General features: G+C 49.1%; 1 protein-coding gene across 4 annotated transcripts in view; it reads right to left on the minus strand.

The window, feature by feature from the left end:
* Positions 1 to 16,558, minus strand: part of PDE10A (phosphodiesterase 10A) — a 581,099-nt gene that overhangs the window by 219,045 nt on the left and 345,496 nt on the right. Inside the window, exon 1 of one of the 4 annotated variants that reach the window (XM_060419320.1) lies at positions 11,631 to 11,929. The exons of the other annotated variants lie outside the window; for them this stretch is intronic. Within the exon in view, the coding sequence (XP_060275303.1) occupies positions 11,631 to 11,739 (109 nt within the window). The 5' untranslated portion in view covers positions 11,740 to 11,929. Of the gene's footprint in view, positions 1 to 11,630; positions 11,930 to 16,558 lie in introns of those variants that run through there. 4 annotated transcript variants of the gene reach the window in all.

The raw sequence follows: 16,558 nt of genomic DNA on the forward strand, positions 1-16,558 counted from the left end.
CCTGAGGTGCTTCTATTTTCTACTAAGCGTATGCAATGGGCAGTGTTAGTTGCTCAGTCGTGTCTGACTCTTTGCAACCCCATGGACTGCAGCCCACTAGGCTCCTCTGTCCGTGGGATTTTCCAGACAAAGATACTGGAGTGGTTTGCCATTTCCTTCTCCCGGAATAATGGGTGGAATCACTGATTAATTTTCAAAAGAAAAAAAAAAATCCCTCTCCCTGTCCTTTTCCACATAAATTAGAAGACTCCATGTACTCTAGACCAAGAGTTAGAAATTTGCTTTTGCTGTCAGCGAGCAGCATAGCTTTGGACTTGAATTTCTGTAAAATGACACGGCCAGATCCATGCACCCTGACAACCTTTGCATCACTCCATCCGCTCTCACTGGAAGAGATCTCTAGCTGTCTCTCCTGGCATGTTCTCCATCCTGCCCAGATGGGTCTCTGCAGTCCTTCACACAGTCAAGCAACAGTCCCACCACAAGGTACTTCCAGATTAGCCTGAACTCTAATCCAGACACTCTAATATCTATTTCACTCTAGTAACCTTAGAACTGCCACAGTATAGGACGAAACTTAAAGATCGCAAGCCATCACGATGAACTGTATATGCCAGCTCCCCCCTTACCGTGACTGCCTGTGTTTCTGGTGAGTAATAAATGCTCTGCTGGAAACAAAAGCATACGAGAACAAGCCAAGCACAGTGTACACCCGCACCTTCGCAAGGAAAGCACAGTCCTGGGCAGCCCCAGCTCAGCTTAACGCACCCCCTGGCAATGGCGATGAAGTTTTCTCTGTTCCACGAAGGCACGGTGCCTCTACAGTTCTTTTTTCTCTATCTCTTTCCCAGCTTCTCTCTGATAAATTGCATCACAATCAATTTCTGTCTTAGTTTTCTCATCCGTCTCTCTCCTACCCTTTGAGAAGAATGAAAAGGCAGAGGAACCCTTGAAGCCACAGCTTCTATCCCTTAACCAACATCAATGAGGAAAACCCCAGGTGTCCCCATTACATGATGAGACCATGAAACAGTGACTTAGAGAACCCAGGGGTCTTAAACAGGCTGGGCTCCCTGGGACACAGTAAGGGCTGATAAGCGTCTGAGGCTGTACCACTGGAACAAGCCCCCTCCTCACCATACCATCTTGCCATCCCACAGAAAGTCATTAGCTGCCGGGGATCGCAGGCAGAAGGAAGCAGGAGGGTTTCTCTGGTCGACCACACAGCACTGCTAAGCTGGCCCCTCCAGCCGGCCCGGCCTCTCGGGCAGCCTGACCCCCGGGGCTGGCATCCAGCCTGCAGGCTGTCCTGGGGACAGGGGCTTGCTTGAGAGTCCTCAGATGGCCTCCTCTCCACCCAGAGTCCAAGCAGACACACCGGCAGAGTCTCCCGCTGCCCAGCTCTCTCCGGCCGAGGACTGACCAACCGCCCTCCAACAGATTCCAACTGCCGTGGGCTGGGACAAGCTTCTGCCCCCGGGGCCGCTGACATCACAGCCCAAGCCTGGAACCTTCACGTCCCTGCACCTCCCTCGCCCCTCCCCAGCCAGAGGCTTGAGTCTCTGTCCGCCAGCACGCCCCAGCTCCCTGGGGAGGTGACCCTGCAGAGTCCTTCTCCCTCACCCCCCCCCCGGGGTTCCAGGGAAGCCGCGCTGCATTTTCAGGGCTCCGGGCTGGGGACCGATGGCCAAGAGGGCTGAGTCTTCCCAAGACGCTCACCCCTCGGTAGAGAGAGTGAGGGGCGGAAGCCCATGGTTCTAAAGGACAATTGCTAGGAAAGGGCAGGGAAGGAGTTCTCTGGAAAGTGTGGGCGTGAGACCGGCTGGCACCTGGGACCTTGGCCGCAGTGCCTGCCCCCAGACAAACATCTCCAACGACTAAATGCAAAGAAACCCCAAGGGACGAAAACCAACTGTGTGGATGTGCCTGCTAAGTCGCTTCAGTCGTGTCCGACTCTTTGCGACCCCATGGACTGCAGCCCTCCAGGCTCCTCTGTCCATGGGATTCTCCAGGCAAGACTACTGGAGTGGGCTGCCGTGCCCTCCTCCAGGGATCTTCCCAACCCAGGGATCAAACCCGAGTCTCTCACGTCTCTTGCATTGGCAGGCGGTTCTTTAGCACTAGAATCACCTGGAAAGCGTGTGCAGGTACAGTCGGGGCAAATTACAAACGAGATACCAAGAGACCAAGAACTTCCAACTGCCATTCTGAAGAGCAGAAAACAAAAGCGGGGTCTCCAGAGCAAAGCAGGGCACTGCTCAGGACCCCCGCATGCAGCACCACCAAAGTGGAGACAGACCCCCAAGCCGTGCTGCCAGCCTGTCCCCGGGCACACCCCTGCCCTCATCCCATCTAAGGAACCAGCTCGCCCCCCTCCCCCAGCAACTGAGCGGCAAGGGGACCTACTGTTTGTTCTCCTCACTCCCCCCGGTGCAGCGGGAACCCCAGTGACGCCTTGCCTGAATTTGATGTCTGCCTCTGATCAACTCCTACTGACCAAGGAGGCCAAGAACCCAAGTCACTGACAGTTTTAAGATCAGGGTAAACACTTAAGCCAACGAGAAAGTGATTGGCTGCCTTTTGAGGGTCTCTGTTTCCATCCAAAAAATAAAACTGTATTCTCGTGTGTGTGCGCACGCACACGTGCATGTGTATGGACACACAGGTACATGTAACTGCTTGGATGCGCCCTTCAGTGGACGGCGTAACAAGGGCTTCTTCCTGGGCCCCCATCACAGAGCCCGCCCCCATCACAGACCCCGGCCCCCATCACAGAGCCCGGCCCCCATCACAGACCCCAGCCCCATCACAGACCCCCGCCCCCATCACATACCTGGGTCCCCATCACAGACCCCGGCCCCCATCACAGAGCCCGCCCCCATCACAGACCCCGGCCCCCATCACAGAGCCCGCCCCCATCACAGACCCTGCCCTCATCACAGACCCCAGCCCCATCACAGAGCCCTCCCACTACCCTCTCCCGCACTCCAGCAGAGCTGGTGCCCTCCCCTTGCATGAACTTCCTCAGTGGATTCTTCGACCTCCCGCTCCCCTTCCTGCTGGCAGATTTACATCCACATATTTCCTCATCAAACCTTTCACTCCCACACTGTGCGCTCCATCAAGGTCTTCAGGCTGTTTAATCAAGGACACAGAAAAGTATTTGCCCACAAGGTACCTGCAGGGCCCACTTAGCTGCCTTTAACGTCTCTGCCAGAGTTATACCCAGCGCAATCACAACTTGGTATTTTCAAATATTGCTCCTACTCAATCCCCTTCACCTGTGCCTCTCAAATAAGGAATTAATTCTTAAAACATACTTGCTGCTGAAAGCAGTATTAGCCAAGTCTAGTACCCAAACATTAAGTATGATTTCAATATTTTTTCTTTAGCTACTCAAATTCAATGATATTAGCATTTTGGTTTCTTTTTGTAATTTCATTGGAATATAGTTGATTTACAATGTTCTGTTAGTTTCAGATGCACAGCAAAGTGAATCAGTTATCCACATATATCCACGCCTAAGATTGTTTTTCCCGTATCAACCATTACAGAGTGGTAGGGAGAGCTTCCTGCGCTGTACAGAAGGTCTTTATTAGTCATCTCTTTTATATACAGTACTGCGTATATGTCAATTCCAGTCTCCCAAATTATCCCTCCCCTAGCACTCTGTTTTTCAAACAGTTCTTATCACACATAAATTTATTACACGTAATTTGGTAACATTTGTTGAGCGGCTGCTATGTACTTGGCAGTGTTTCTTGTGACTTAGTAGCATTACTGAGCTTCCCAGGGGGCTCAGGGGTAAAGAATCTGACTGCCAGTGCAGGAAGACGCAGGACACACAGGTTCGACCCCTGGGTTGGGAAGATCCCCTGGAGGCAGAAATGGCAACCCACTCCAGTATTCTTGCCTGGAAAATCCCATGGACGGAGGAGCCTGGCAGACTACAGTCCATGAAGTACAAAGACTGAGAGCGCACGCGTGCACACACACACACACACACACACACGGAGCACCACAGCAGGTCATGTTTACAACTGCCCTAGGAGGTAGAGATGAAGACGCTGTCACACGAGAGTTGATACACTCCGGGTCTTAGAGCCAGCTTCCCTGTCCTTCAAATTCACTTCACAAGAGAAACTGCTTTCAAAATGTCCTAGTCTCTGGATGCCCTATCCCTGACATTTTTACATTAAGAACCTGAACCAAGAACTTCCAGGTGTATAAGCTGGATTTAGCAAAGGCAGAGAGACCGGAGATCAGATTACCAACATCCACTGGATTCTAGAAAAAAAAACAGAATTCCAGAAAAACATCTACCTCTAATCTGTTGACCACACTAAAGTCTTTGTGTGGATCACAAAACACTGTGGAAAATTCTTAAAGAGACAGGAATACCAGACCACCTGACCTGCCTCCTGAGAAACCTGTATGCAGGTCAAGAAGCAACAGTTAGAATTGGACACGGAACAACAGACTGGTTCCAAGTTGGGAAAGGAGTATGTCAAGGCTGTATATTGTCACCCTGCTTATTTAACTTATATGCAGAGCACATCATGCAAAATGCCGGGCTGGATCAAGCTCAAGCTTCATCATCAATCTTGATGAAGATAAAGACTGCTGGGAGAAATAACCTCGGATATACAGATGACACCACCTTCATGACAGAAAGTGAAGAGGAACTAAAGAGCTTCTTGATGAAAGTGAAAGAGAAGAGTTGAAAAAGTGGACTTAAAACTCAACATTAAAAAAAAAAACGAAGATCATGGCATCAGGTCCCATCACTTCATGGCAAATAGCTGGGGAAACAGTGGGAACAGTGACAGACTTTATTTTCTTTGGCTCCAAAATCACTGCAGACAGTGACTGCGGCCATGAAATTAAAAGACACTTACTCTTTGGAAGTAAAGCTATGACAAACCTAGACAGTGTGTTCAAAAGCAGAGACATTACTTTGCCAACGAAGGTCCGTCTAGTCAAAGCTATGGTTTCTCCAGTAGTCATGTACGGATGTGAGAGGTGGACCATAAAGAAGGCTGAGCACCAAAGAATTAATGCTTTCGAACTGTGGTGCTGGAGAATTCTAAAGGAAATCAACCCTGAATATTCATTGGAATGACTAATGCTGAAGCTGAAGCTCCACAACTTTGGCCACCTGATGTGAAGAGACAACTTATTGGAAAAGACCCTGATGCTAGGAAAGATTGAGGGTGGGAGGAGAAGGGGACGACAGAGGATGAGATGGTTGGATAGCATCAGCAACTCAATGGATGAGTTTGAGCAAGCTCCAGGAGACGGAGAAGGGCAGGGATGTCTGGCGTGCTGCAGCTCATAGGGTTGCAAAGAATCGGACATGACTTGGCAACTGAAAAACCACAGCAACAAACTCTTCCGAAATCTTAGTGACTTAAAACATCAAAGACTTCTTTTCACTCACTAAACCTGCCCACTGACGTTCTCGGGACACACCTTCACTTTGCTCTCACTTAGCCACTCGAAGTGACAGTCCAGAACATCCTGTTTAGCCCGGGGAGAAGGCAACATGGTAAACTTCACACTGACCATCAAAGAAATCCACGGCTAAGGAACACACCTGAGTTCTTTCTACAGTTTATTGGCCAAAGCAAGTCTTACGATTATAAGCTTGAAGGGGATGGGGAGACGCACTCTAACCTCACACCCAGGAGAGGAAACCAGAAATATCACCAGGGATGACAGTGGGGACAGAAGAGCGTCTCAGAGCAGCAGGTGTACCGGGAACAGCAAGAGGGAGAAAGGCTCAGAGGAGGCTTGGGAAGACGTGCAAAGGTCGGCAGAGAGCAAACAGCAAGTCAGGTGGGAGGAGACGCCCCTGTGGTGTGGTGTGGCTGCAACGCGGAGAGTGCGGAGGTCGTGTGGCAGCCGGGGCTGACGAAGGGGGCTGAGTCAGGCTGCCAAGGGCTCTGAGGCCATGTAACTGGTCCTGGTGGCAACCCAGGAGACTGGTGTGGTGATGCTTGTACTTGAAGACGATCGACCTAAGGCTCCTTATATTCTAATAGGAAGCATGTTTATTCTGTTGTTAAACTTCTCAAAGAAAAACCCAAGTTTCTCTACTTCCTTGCTTCATTCGCTTGGAAATAGCAGACTGACATTTTTCAGAATACTTTTCCCACTTCAATGGAGAAAAGTGTTAACTTTGGGGAACGCATTAATCATAGAAGCTGTAAGAGCTCAAATGCGCACGCATCTCTTACAAGGGGCAGCTTCTCCTCTGGAAGGACGGGGCCACGTCTGAACCATAAAGCCCAGTCCTCGATGTGTGGCCGAGGAAGTTCTGAGATTATTATTCAAGGGCCAGTGCAGACGGAACTGGGCAGGTGCCCAGTGAAGACGGCTTCAGGCACGTGGCACTGTCTCCACGTGAGACCCCGGGGCTCTGGCATCAGCTGAGCTCACAGAGCAGCAAGGTCAGGTGCCTGAACACCACGCTGTGTCACGAGATTGGGCCAAAACACCCGTCCCCACAAACAGCCACCTTCCATTGATTATTCCAGAAAGAGTTCTGACCCCAGTAGCGCTGCTGCTGCCACGCACGATAACTTGCAGGATTTTTGAGTGCAGTCCCCACCTCGGGGGTGAAGCGCTTATGTCTGCTGCCTCCTATGCCTCTGCCTCTTCTTGTGACCGTCTGAGTCCAGCCCGGAAAACTCTTCTAGCTTCATTCGTGTGAGAGAGAAAGAGACTGGAAAACCCTGAAAAACTCCCGGCATGTAGAGTCAGGAAAGCCCTTCCTGGCTTGAGTCCTGGTCCTTAAATTCTCATTTGACTGTTAACAGAAGGTTCAGGTCACTCATCACCTCAGCTTTCTCTTCATAAAGTAAGGGAAACGACTTGTGTAACTTTGAGTTCTAACTTGAGAGTCTTGTCCTGGAAGCAGCCGAGAGCCCAAATCCATGTTACAGTCAACCCTGAGGCCGCCTGACCCCGGAGCTGCCTCAATCTCTCTCCTACAGTGGTGTTCCTTTCCACCGAACCAAATCCCAACGTGTTTCTCAAAAGACCCTTTCAACGGCAAGAGACAAAAATCCCAATTCATACTGAGCCCAGCAAACAAACAAACAAGCAAGCAGAGAGTGTGGCGTTATGATGCTCTCATCTGGTCCTGCGGTGAACTGTGTGGGAGAAAGAAAGACGTGACTGTCACCCGGAGCCAGGACACTCTGGGGCCGTTCGTTATGGCGCTTTAACCTGGCCCGTCCTGACTGTAGCACAGGCTTCCCGCACACAGCAGACAAGGCACACGCCACCCCTGCCTACCAACCTCAGCAAAATGAGAGGACCCCCCCCCAGGGTCCCCTCCGAGCCCTGCACAAGGGCCCGGATGAGCTGTGGCCAAGTCCCTGCCCCGATGATGGACACTGTGAGGTCCAGCCCAAGCCATATGCCTTCTAGTAAAGCAGGTGCGCAGGGCCTGGGACCAGAAGCTGACAGATGAGGGACAAGTACCACCGGCCGTGGAGTTCTCTCTCTCTAAAACTAACCTAGTGAGAGCCCCTCAGTCATGTCTGACTCTTTGCGACCCCATGGACTATACAGTCCATGGAATTCTCCAGGCCAGAACACTGGAGTGGGTAGCCTTTCCCTTCTCCAGGGGATCTTTGCAACCCAGGGATCAAATCCAGGTCTCCCGCATTGTAGGTGGATTCTCTACCAGCTGAGCCACCAGGGAAGCCCCAAACTAACCTAATCCCTACACAATTACCTGCCAGCCTGTCCCATTAGTGGGGAGTGGCCATCACATGGTTCCATTCTCTTGAAAGCAACATGCAGAAAATTCTCCATAAATATTAACACAACTTTCTCTAAGAAAACCTGCCACAATGTTTGGGTTAAACGAGCTGTGTTTGTTTAATGCGACCACAAGTGAAACAAAGATCATGTACTGTTTGTGTTAGTTTAGCGCCTTCATTCAAAAATCCGCTCTCTGTCCCTGCCTCTGAGGACTTGCCAAGTTCCAGCTGAAAGTCACACGGTCGTGAGCAAGTCCCGCAGACAACTTCAGCTGGCAACAGACGGGACGCCCCTTCCCCTGTGTCTTACACACCCCTGTGCCGTCTTCTCCCAGGGACTGAGGACACGCACTGTTCACGAGCAGAAGGTGACTCATCTCGTGCAGCGTTTCAAGCATCGCCACATACTAAACAATACAACTAGGAAAAACAATCTGCCCCGAACTACCCAGGCCAAGTCACCCAGGACAAACCGAAAGGCAGCCCAGGCGAGACGGCTCCTGCTCAGAGAACAGCAAGTAGCTTTCTGACGGGGGCATTTTTGTCTTCTCGTATTCCTCCCAACTACGGCAACCCTAGGGGAGGGTCTTCTCACTCCTGTCTGAAACCCAACAGCTGCACGCAAACATCAGGAACACTCTCTGCATCCACACACACTTTTGAAGAAGTCTTCACATTAGAAAATGAGGTGAGATATAAACCTCTTTGGTTCACTTCATGCCAAGAATACGGACTGAAACACACCATAAGAAACGGCACTGAAACATCTTCTCTAGCGAAAGACTCCCCTCGCTGCACTTCTTCCACGAAGAACGATAAAAATATCTCAGCTTCCAAACAGCAAAACCCAAAACCTTACCATTTCAATCAATAGGGCACAAATTCAAACAGAACGACATGAGAACTACTAGCAAAACCCTTTATTATATCTGTAATCGGAAGCAGTGTTCAAAGATGAAAATTCATTCAAATCTGACACATAACATGTTCTAAAACTCCAACAGAAAAGAGTATTTTTATTTAGGTAGTTCCTCTTTTACATCCCCTGGTTTCCTTTCACGTATTCATACTTTAAATTGAAAAACGAATGTCTCGTTTTGTTCCTGTTCCTTGCATCACATGGTGTCATAGAAGGTAATGTTACTTTCCCAATAGGTGCTGTCTTTTGAAGAGTAATAAAACACGTTCTTTGCATGTGTTTGGATGTATTTCCTTCAACATACTTCACCCCGTAACCCAGCAGACAATGAACCAAATACTTGATTACAGTCGAGAAATTGCGAATTTGTGGACACTGAGGAAGCCCGCAGAACTCTAAAGTAGAGGCAGTCAAACATTACTAGTCACAACGAAGTGTGCAATCACCCGAGTCAACGCACTGCAGAGCTCCTCTTCCAAAGGCAACAGAAACATTGAAGACACAGCGATACTTTAATCAACAACGAGACGCCAGCCCTGGCAGTCTCTCTCCAGACTCAGGTCCCCACAGGACCTGCAACTATACGCCCGCGGTCTGGACTCGTCGGGCCAACACGCACATCAGACCCGGCTGGCCCAAACCAAGCTCTTCTTCTGCCCCGAGCGGGCCCTCCTCCTGGGCCCACACCCTTCCCCCTTGTGTCTGCCCGTCCTCCCGGCCCGCCTCTCCAGGACCCCACAGCCCCAAGCTGTGCTAATGATGTCCTCAGACATCTCTAGAGATTTCCTTTTTCACCCCTTTTGTCAGGGACTGGGTCCTAAGCACTCCACTGGCTCCTTTCTGCTTTTATTCAAGCCCTCCCAAACCAGCCTCCAAAAATGCTGAAGTCTCCTTCATGCTGTTCATTCAACCTGATCCCTTATACCTTAAGAGTTTTCAGCTGGTCCTTGTCCCTCAAAGGTAACTTCGAAACTGTGGATGTTACTCAGAAAGCCTCCCAACATCCCATCCCAAGCCACCCCTCTGCCTCCCTTCCCCAGCTCAACACCTCCTGACTCTAAGTGCAAGGACAGTGACCAGCCCCTGGACACTGGGACAGACCACACAGGCCTGCCTCAGGCCTGGCCTCATACACGTAGGCTTCTGAATCCTCTTTCTGGGTGCCCTGCCTCCCTGCCTCCCACCGCACCTCTTCCCCTCCCTGGCGCCTACCCTCCACCCCCCCGGTCCCCCACTCACACCACCCCCAAGGCCCAGGTATCTCCCAAGCCTCCCTTGGATCTGCCTGACCCCAGTGCAGCTTCCCCAGTGCACCGAGCCTGCCCTAGCTGTTCCCCCTGGGGCCTTTTTCAGAACAGGGAGTACCTTTTATCTTGTTCACTGTTACATTTCAGCAGTTAGCAGAGTTCCTGGCACACTGGAGGCAACCAGGAAACATCTGAATAACTGATGAAGTGCATGAAAATTGAGAAAATACTCCCTGTGCAGGTCCAGGGCATCTCCTGGTCACATGGAAGTAAGGGCTGGACCAGGGGCCTGCTCGCTGCTAAGGAGTGTGATAAAATAAGAGTCTAATGAGCACAGCGGTAGACTTACTGGACCCAGTTTACACAAATGCATACAAAATCATTAAACCCCACTCATTACATTACGATAAAACAAATTTGGTAAGGTAGCTGATTAAGTCATAATAACTATGTGAAACCTATCATTTTAAATGTCAGTCTTCCAAAGAAGTTTTTTATTCAGATACTCTCAACAAACTGCGGAATGTTACGGATACCAAAGTGATGAAGATAAGTCTGGATTGCTTCCATGAGTGACAAACAGAAGCAAAAGGCAAAGATGCTCATTAGGTGATGATGAAAGCAATGGATGATCACTTTGTAGGTGTTCTTTTTTTAAGAAACATTTAAAACAATGATTAAAATATTAGATGTGTGAGTCTGAGGTTCTTCCAAGTATGATGGGTACCAAAATGTTTCAAGAAAATTTTATCTTAAAACACTTTTTTGCAAAGAAATACTTTATGCCTAATAAGGTTTACCCGTTCAGCTTAGATCCGTTTTATGGGGCTACTACTCAGCTCCTCTTACTGAAGTTCAATGTCTTTTCACACTTGTGCTGCTTCCTCTCGGCACCTCCGTCAGGACCATTCACGGTCACTCTCACTTGCTGGCTCCTATGACCTAATGCTGCGTCCCTGTGTTTGCAGCGCCGCGGGGCGTGCACCCGCAGCCCCCAAACGGAGGAAACACAGCAACATCTGTTTTCACTGATTCACACGCGATAACCTAGAACCCTGACTTCTGCCCACAAACCGGAGTTTTTCGCCTTTAGTTTTGCGCCTGATTTGCAGTTGGAAAACACTGGCTTTCCAGGAAGTCGCCTGAACTTCATTTCCCCTGCTGCTCTTCCCAAGGAACAGAAGGCATCCTCCAGGTGGGCCGTGGTTCAGTGCCACGCAGCTCTGCCCACGAGCAGGGACGCCAGAGAGCAGAGCTCAGCAGGCAGCAACTGCCGTCTCCTCTACTTTCCTTACGCAGGACACTTGCGGGAACCAATCTGCAAAATTACCCTGAAAATCAGCACTCGCTCTAGCACAGAGCCTAGTTTCAAACGGCCGGAACTGTATTTAGCAAGGAGACAGCACAAGGTGCCGGGAGTGAGTTCATGAAATAACGGCTCCTTGGTAGCCACAGTAAACTCTCAAAAAAACATCATTCCAGTTTTTCCTCAAGTAGCTTTTATGCCCTTTGAGAGACATTTTCTTTAGGCAGACAGCCTAAAGGGGACATCTCTTTGGGGGCCTTTTCTAAAGTTTCTTTGTGATATTATCACAGTATAAAACAAAATCCACAACAAGATATTATGATAAAATGTTACCATGTACAAAGGGCTTCCCAGGTGGCACTAGTGGTAAAGAAAGAACTCACCTATAAATGCAGGAGACATGAGAGATGAGGGTTCCATCCCTGAGTCAGGAAGATCCCCTGGAGGAGGGCATGGCAACCCACTCCAGTATTCTTGCCTGGAGAATCCCATGCAGAGGAGCCTGGCGGGCTGCAGCTCATGGGGTCAACAAGAGTGAGACACGACTGAAGCGACTTTGCACACACACACCTTGTACAGGTGAAGCCAAGAGCACTGCTACTATAGGCACTTGGCTCGGACGTCAAATTAATATTCGACCAGCAAATTATTACACAGCCACTGAATTTCAAAGGCGAGCTACCTTCTAGCCCAGTGAAGGATTTTGTTAATAGATAACTTTCCACAGTTTCTCCTGAACCCAGCCAGTTAAAGTGCACTGCAGTTTCCTACGCAAATAAAAGAGTGGCTTTCTCAACAACAGAGGAAAAGGCACACAAACTGTACATCACCAGCATCTTCACTGCAAAACACTGCAAGTGATGCAGATATGGAACAGATCACTTTTTCAATACAATTTATTTTAGATAAGCATTTTCAGTCATATTGGCAGGCGCCTCTTGAATCTCTGCAGAATTAGGCAATGCTATTTCTGCACTAGATGCCTAGAATCAAAACTAAGGGCACAACTTTAAGAAAACACATGTTGGTAGAAGAGATATTTGCAATGAAAAGAGACTGATGTTTTCTCGAGTGCAAGATGCTTTCTTGAGCGTGGTTACGCTTACATCTTTAGGTCCTGAAAAGCCAGGAGAAGCTCTGGGACGACAAGCTGAGCAAGCCTAAAAGGGTGAATCCCATTTCTACAGAGAGCAGAGGTCGGTCCTGTCCTCTGACTCCATTAGGAAAGCTGACCTCCTGCAACAAACTGCCCGAGGAAACAGTGCCCGGAATCAGGACGGGGTCAGTTTTAGGACTTTGGTACCTACTGCAGGACCACACCTTTCAACTCTGCATGGACAACTTCAAATGAGCTGTTTCATCTGATCAGCGGCCAACTGCCAGTACTGCAGTAGGGGCAGGTGGTGGCTAGGACCTTGCAGAGGTGAGCCCCTCAGAAAGCCTGGCTCCAAGATAAGCGGCTCTCTTGGCTTGCCTGAGAGGGACTGAGGGGCTTCCCACGACATGAGACATTCTGTCCTGAAGTTAGGAAAGTCCCAGCCACCCAGGACCAGTCAGGAGGTCAGCCTACCCTATAGATGTGACTGCCGCACGAGATTTAGCCAAAATAAAGTTCAACTAAACACAGAATCAACCTTATGAGCAGAATAAATCCCTCTGGCCTTCAGCCTCAAGGATCCACACTTATTCACAAAACTCTCAGGAGTGGAGCACAGCATCAACACTGGAAGAACCCCACAGCAACAAAGACTGCTTTTTCTCTAAAATAAATTACCTGTTGAGAAATGGAGTGTTTCCCACCTTATCGGTAAACAAGGATGTCACAGTCATGGGGAGCCCAGCCCTCCAATGTGAGCCCTGAGGGCACTCGGGAAGGAGAAGAATACCAGCTATCAGGCTGCAGCCACTCCCGACGGTGAGCCCCAAGGCAGCTCGGGAAGTGAAAACACAGGATGCTGGGCCACGAGGGCTGAGATGCCTGCGAAAGGGATGATTCCAGCAAGCCCAGACGCTTGCATCTGCCCATGCATAGAAAAGCTCTGCATTCCTTAACTTGGGATATCTTTGTTGTTCCATCGCCCAGTCGTGTCCGACTCTTGGTGACCCCTTGGCCTGCAGCACACCAGGATTCCATCTTTCACTCTCTCCTGGAGTTTGCTTAAACTCGTGTCCAATGAGTAAGTGATGCCATCCGACCATCTCCGCCTCTGTCTTCCCCCATCTCCTCTTGCCTTCAGTCTTTCGCAGCATCAGGGTCTTTTCCAATGAGTTGGCTCTTTGTATTGCATATCTGGTTTCTTCTCATTAAAAGTCATCTTCTGATGTTCTGACTCGCTGCCCTTTGTTGTAAAACTTCTAATAACCTGGCTCCTCCCCTCACTGCCGCAGAGCAGTGCTCGCAGAGTTCACCTGAGATGCTGTCTCTCAGGCTTGAAGACCTGAAAATTCCCACCAAATAAAAAGTAACTCAACTTTTAGGCTGTGACTACTTTTTTGAAAACTGATCAATGAAATATTCAGAGAATACAGTGACCCTTTTTTTTTTTGATAGCAAAAATAACTTGTATATAGACGTAGGTGTATAAATACAGATGTATAACATGTACTGGTTAAATGGGTATCTGCTACATTGGCGCAACCAGTGCATAAGAAAATCTCTTGAACTAACGTAACTGTCCAGTAATTTGGATTTTTACATTATGTTAGTGCAGCAAAACTTCAACTTGCAGGTTAGCCAGGTGAGAGAGATGTGGGGAGCAGAATTTGCTTTGAGAGCAATTCTGGGTCTAAAGCCTGGATACTGCTTTAGATGAGTGTGAAGTCCACCCACTTTGCAAACACAGAAAAGGCAATGTGAGGACTATCCAGAGGTGGCCTGTACTGGCCGTCTGTGTCAGCCCGTGTCTCCTCACACCACCACGGGCACATCTCGACGTCCAGCGTGGAACTGATTGTGATTCACATGCGTGGTGCCCGTCTCCTGGAGGGAGTAACAGTCATCTGAGCCAGAGACTCCAAGAGCGGCATGATCCTTCTACCCATGGAGATTCATGAAGAGGGGGCTCAGGCCCCCCTCCAGTATTTTCCACGTCTCCAACCAGGGCAATTTGTGCAGAAATACAACATTGCCAGCGCCACCCCTCAGACCCTACCCAGCCTCCTGGGCCAGAGCCTCCTGAGCCAGAGCCTCCTGAGCCAGAGCCTCCTAGGCCAGAGCCTCCTGAGCCAGAGCCTCCTGGGCCAGACCCTGATGAACTGTGCCAGTTCCCCCTCCTCCGGTAATAAACTTGTTCACCTCACAGTTCACAGTGAAAAGTGCAAACCCTCCGATGAGATGTGAAAGAGGAACAGTGTTGGGTGAGCATTAAAAAAGAAAAAAAAAGCAGAGTTGGTAGGTAACCAAAGAGCCCTAAGCATGTGGCCCGGCAGTAGGCCCATGCCCTGGTCAGCATGGAAGGATGCAGTGTAATGACCCAGAGCATCATCCTGAGAACCAGACCCAGGGGGTTCTCACCCACCTCAGAGCACACTCAACAATCAACCTAGATGCCAAGGGGCTCGATCACATTGTACACCTCTTAACGTTTGACACAAGAATTTCAGAGAGACCCAGGGGGAGGGAAGGAAGCAAGGAAAGGGGCGGGGAGGGAGAGAAGAGAAACCAGAGAAACCAAAACACTCTCCAAGAGCACTGCCAGAGAGGCCATCAAGGGGAGCACCTCAGAAACAGCAACTTTCTCAGGGCACAGAATTATTCACAAACCTTACACTTACTTAAATGAAAAAGGAATGGTGATTTGGGAATATGTCACAGAAGGCAAGCTCTCCAGATCTCAATGAGGTTTCCTCTCAATATTTTATTTGAAAGTGGTTTATTCTCGCTTCATACATAATTGTATACCTTGTTTATCTGGATTATAAACCAATGCCACAGTGCAACAGCAGAACAAACAAAAAGAGCTGTAAACAATAAAAGTCTTAAAACGGTCAGAATTTCAGAGACTAGTGTGGTGTGACAATCTTCAAACATCAGAAAATAAAATAGCACCACTCTGAGATCAGCTTGCCTGGGTTTTGGAACTCTCTGTGCTCACAGGCCAAGTTATCTAATCTCTCTGACGTTTCTTTTCCTTATATATATTCAACGAAGAAAATCTCCACTACCTCACAGGTCAGACCAAGGCTCACATAAAACAATCCAGGCACGATGTTAAGCATGGTGCCTGACACAGGGTGACGATGCATGGATTTTTGTTATTTCTATCAAGAAAAGACCAAGTGATATTAGTTTGCTCTGATTAGGAAGTCAGAAGAGCACACATAACTTTGAAGCAAATTTAGAAGATTTCCACCCAAAATGGTAACTTTTTCCAGTGTGACTGCTTCAAGGGGTGGTGAGACTGATTAATTCACTAAGCTGGTCTAAACCTCAAGAATGATAAATAACGGGATTCACTACCGCATCTTTCATCGCAGTAAAAAGCACTGTAATGATCTGAATAATCCATGTGCAGGATTGAAAAAAGTATCTAGATCATGAAATGACCCCTGACTTAACCGAGGGCAGCTGACCTGTGTGTTTCAAAGGCCCAGGCTTTTGTCAGAGTTGTCAGCATCCCTGATTTCAGGATGTTCATGGTGTCGGTTATTTTTTTTTTAAACAGAGATAAATGACTTGACACAATTTCAGTATTTTTGATGTGCAAGTGGGTAGATGGTGTGGGAGGATGTGATGACTAAGTGGTGAACAACTTTTGAAGGGTTCCTGGGAGTCGCAGAAGTTAAGCTCTGCAGTGAGCATGTGAGCAGATAAGATGGAATCAGTTCAGTTCAGTTGCTCAGTCGTGTCCGACTCTTTGCAACCCCATGAATTGCAGCACGCCAGGCCTCCCTGTCCATCACCAACTCCCGGAGTTCACCCAAACTCATGCCCATAGAGCCAGTGATGCCATCCAGCCATCTCACCTTCTGTCATCCCCTTCTCCTCCTGCCCTCAATCCCTCCCAGCATCAGAGTCTTTTCCAATGATTCAACTCTTCGCATGAGGTGGCCAAAGTATTGGAGTTTCAGCTTCAGCATCAGTCCTTCCAAAGAACGCCCAGAACTGATCTCCTTTGGAATGGACTGGCTGGATCTCCTTGCAGCCCAAGGGGACTCTCAAGAGTCTTCTCCAATGTCAGAGGCAGCAGCAAACTCGAAGGCGGAGCGCCTCGCCTACCGGACTCCAGAGAAAGCAATGACAGCGTGTGCCCATGCACTCCTCGTGCGCCTGAGGACACAGCACAGAAAGGAGGGTTCCAGGAGGCCGGGC

This window comes from Ovis aries, chromosome 8, assembly GCF_016772045.2.
Source record: "Ovis aries strain OAR_USU_Benz2616 breed Rambouillet chromosome 8, ARS-UI_Ramb_v3.0, whole genome shotgun sequence".
Taxonomy (NCBI): Eukaryota; Metazoa; Chordata; class Mammalia; order Artiodactyla; family Bovidae; genus Ovis; species Ovis aries.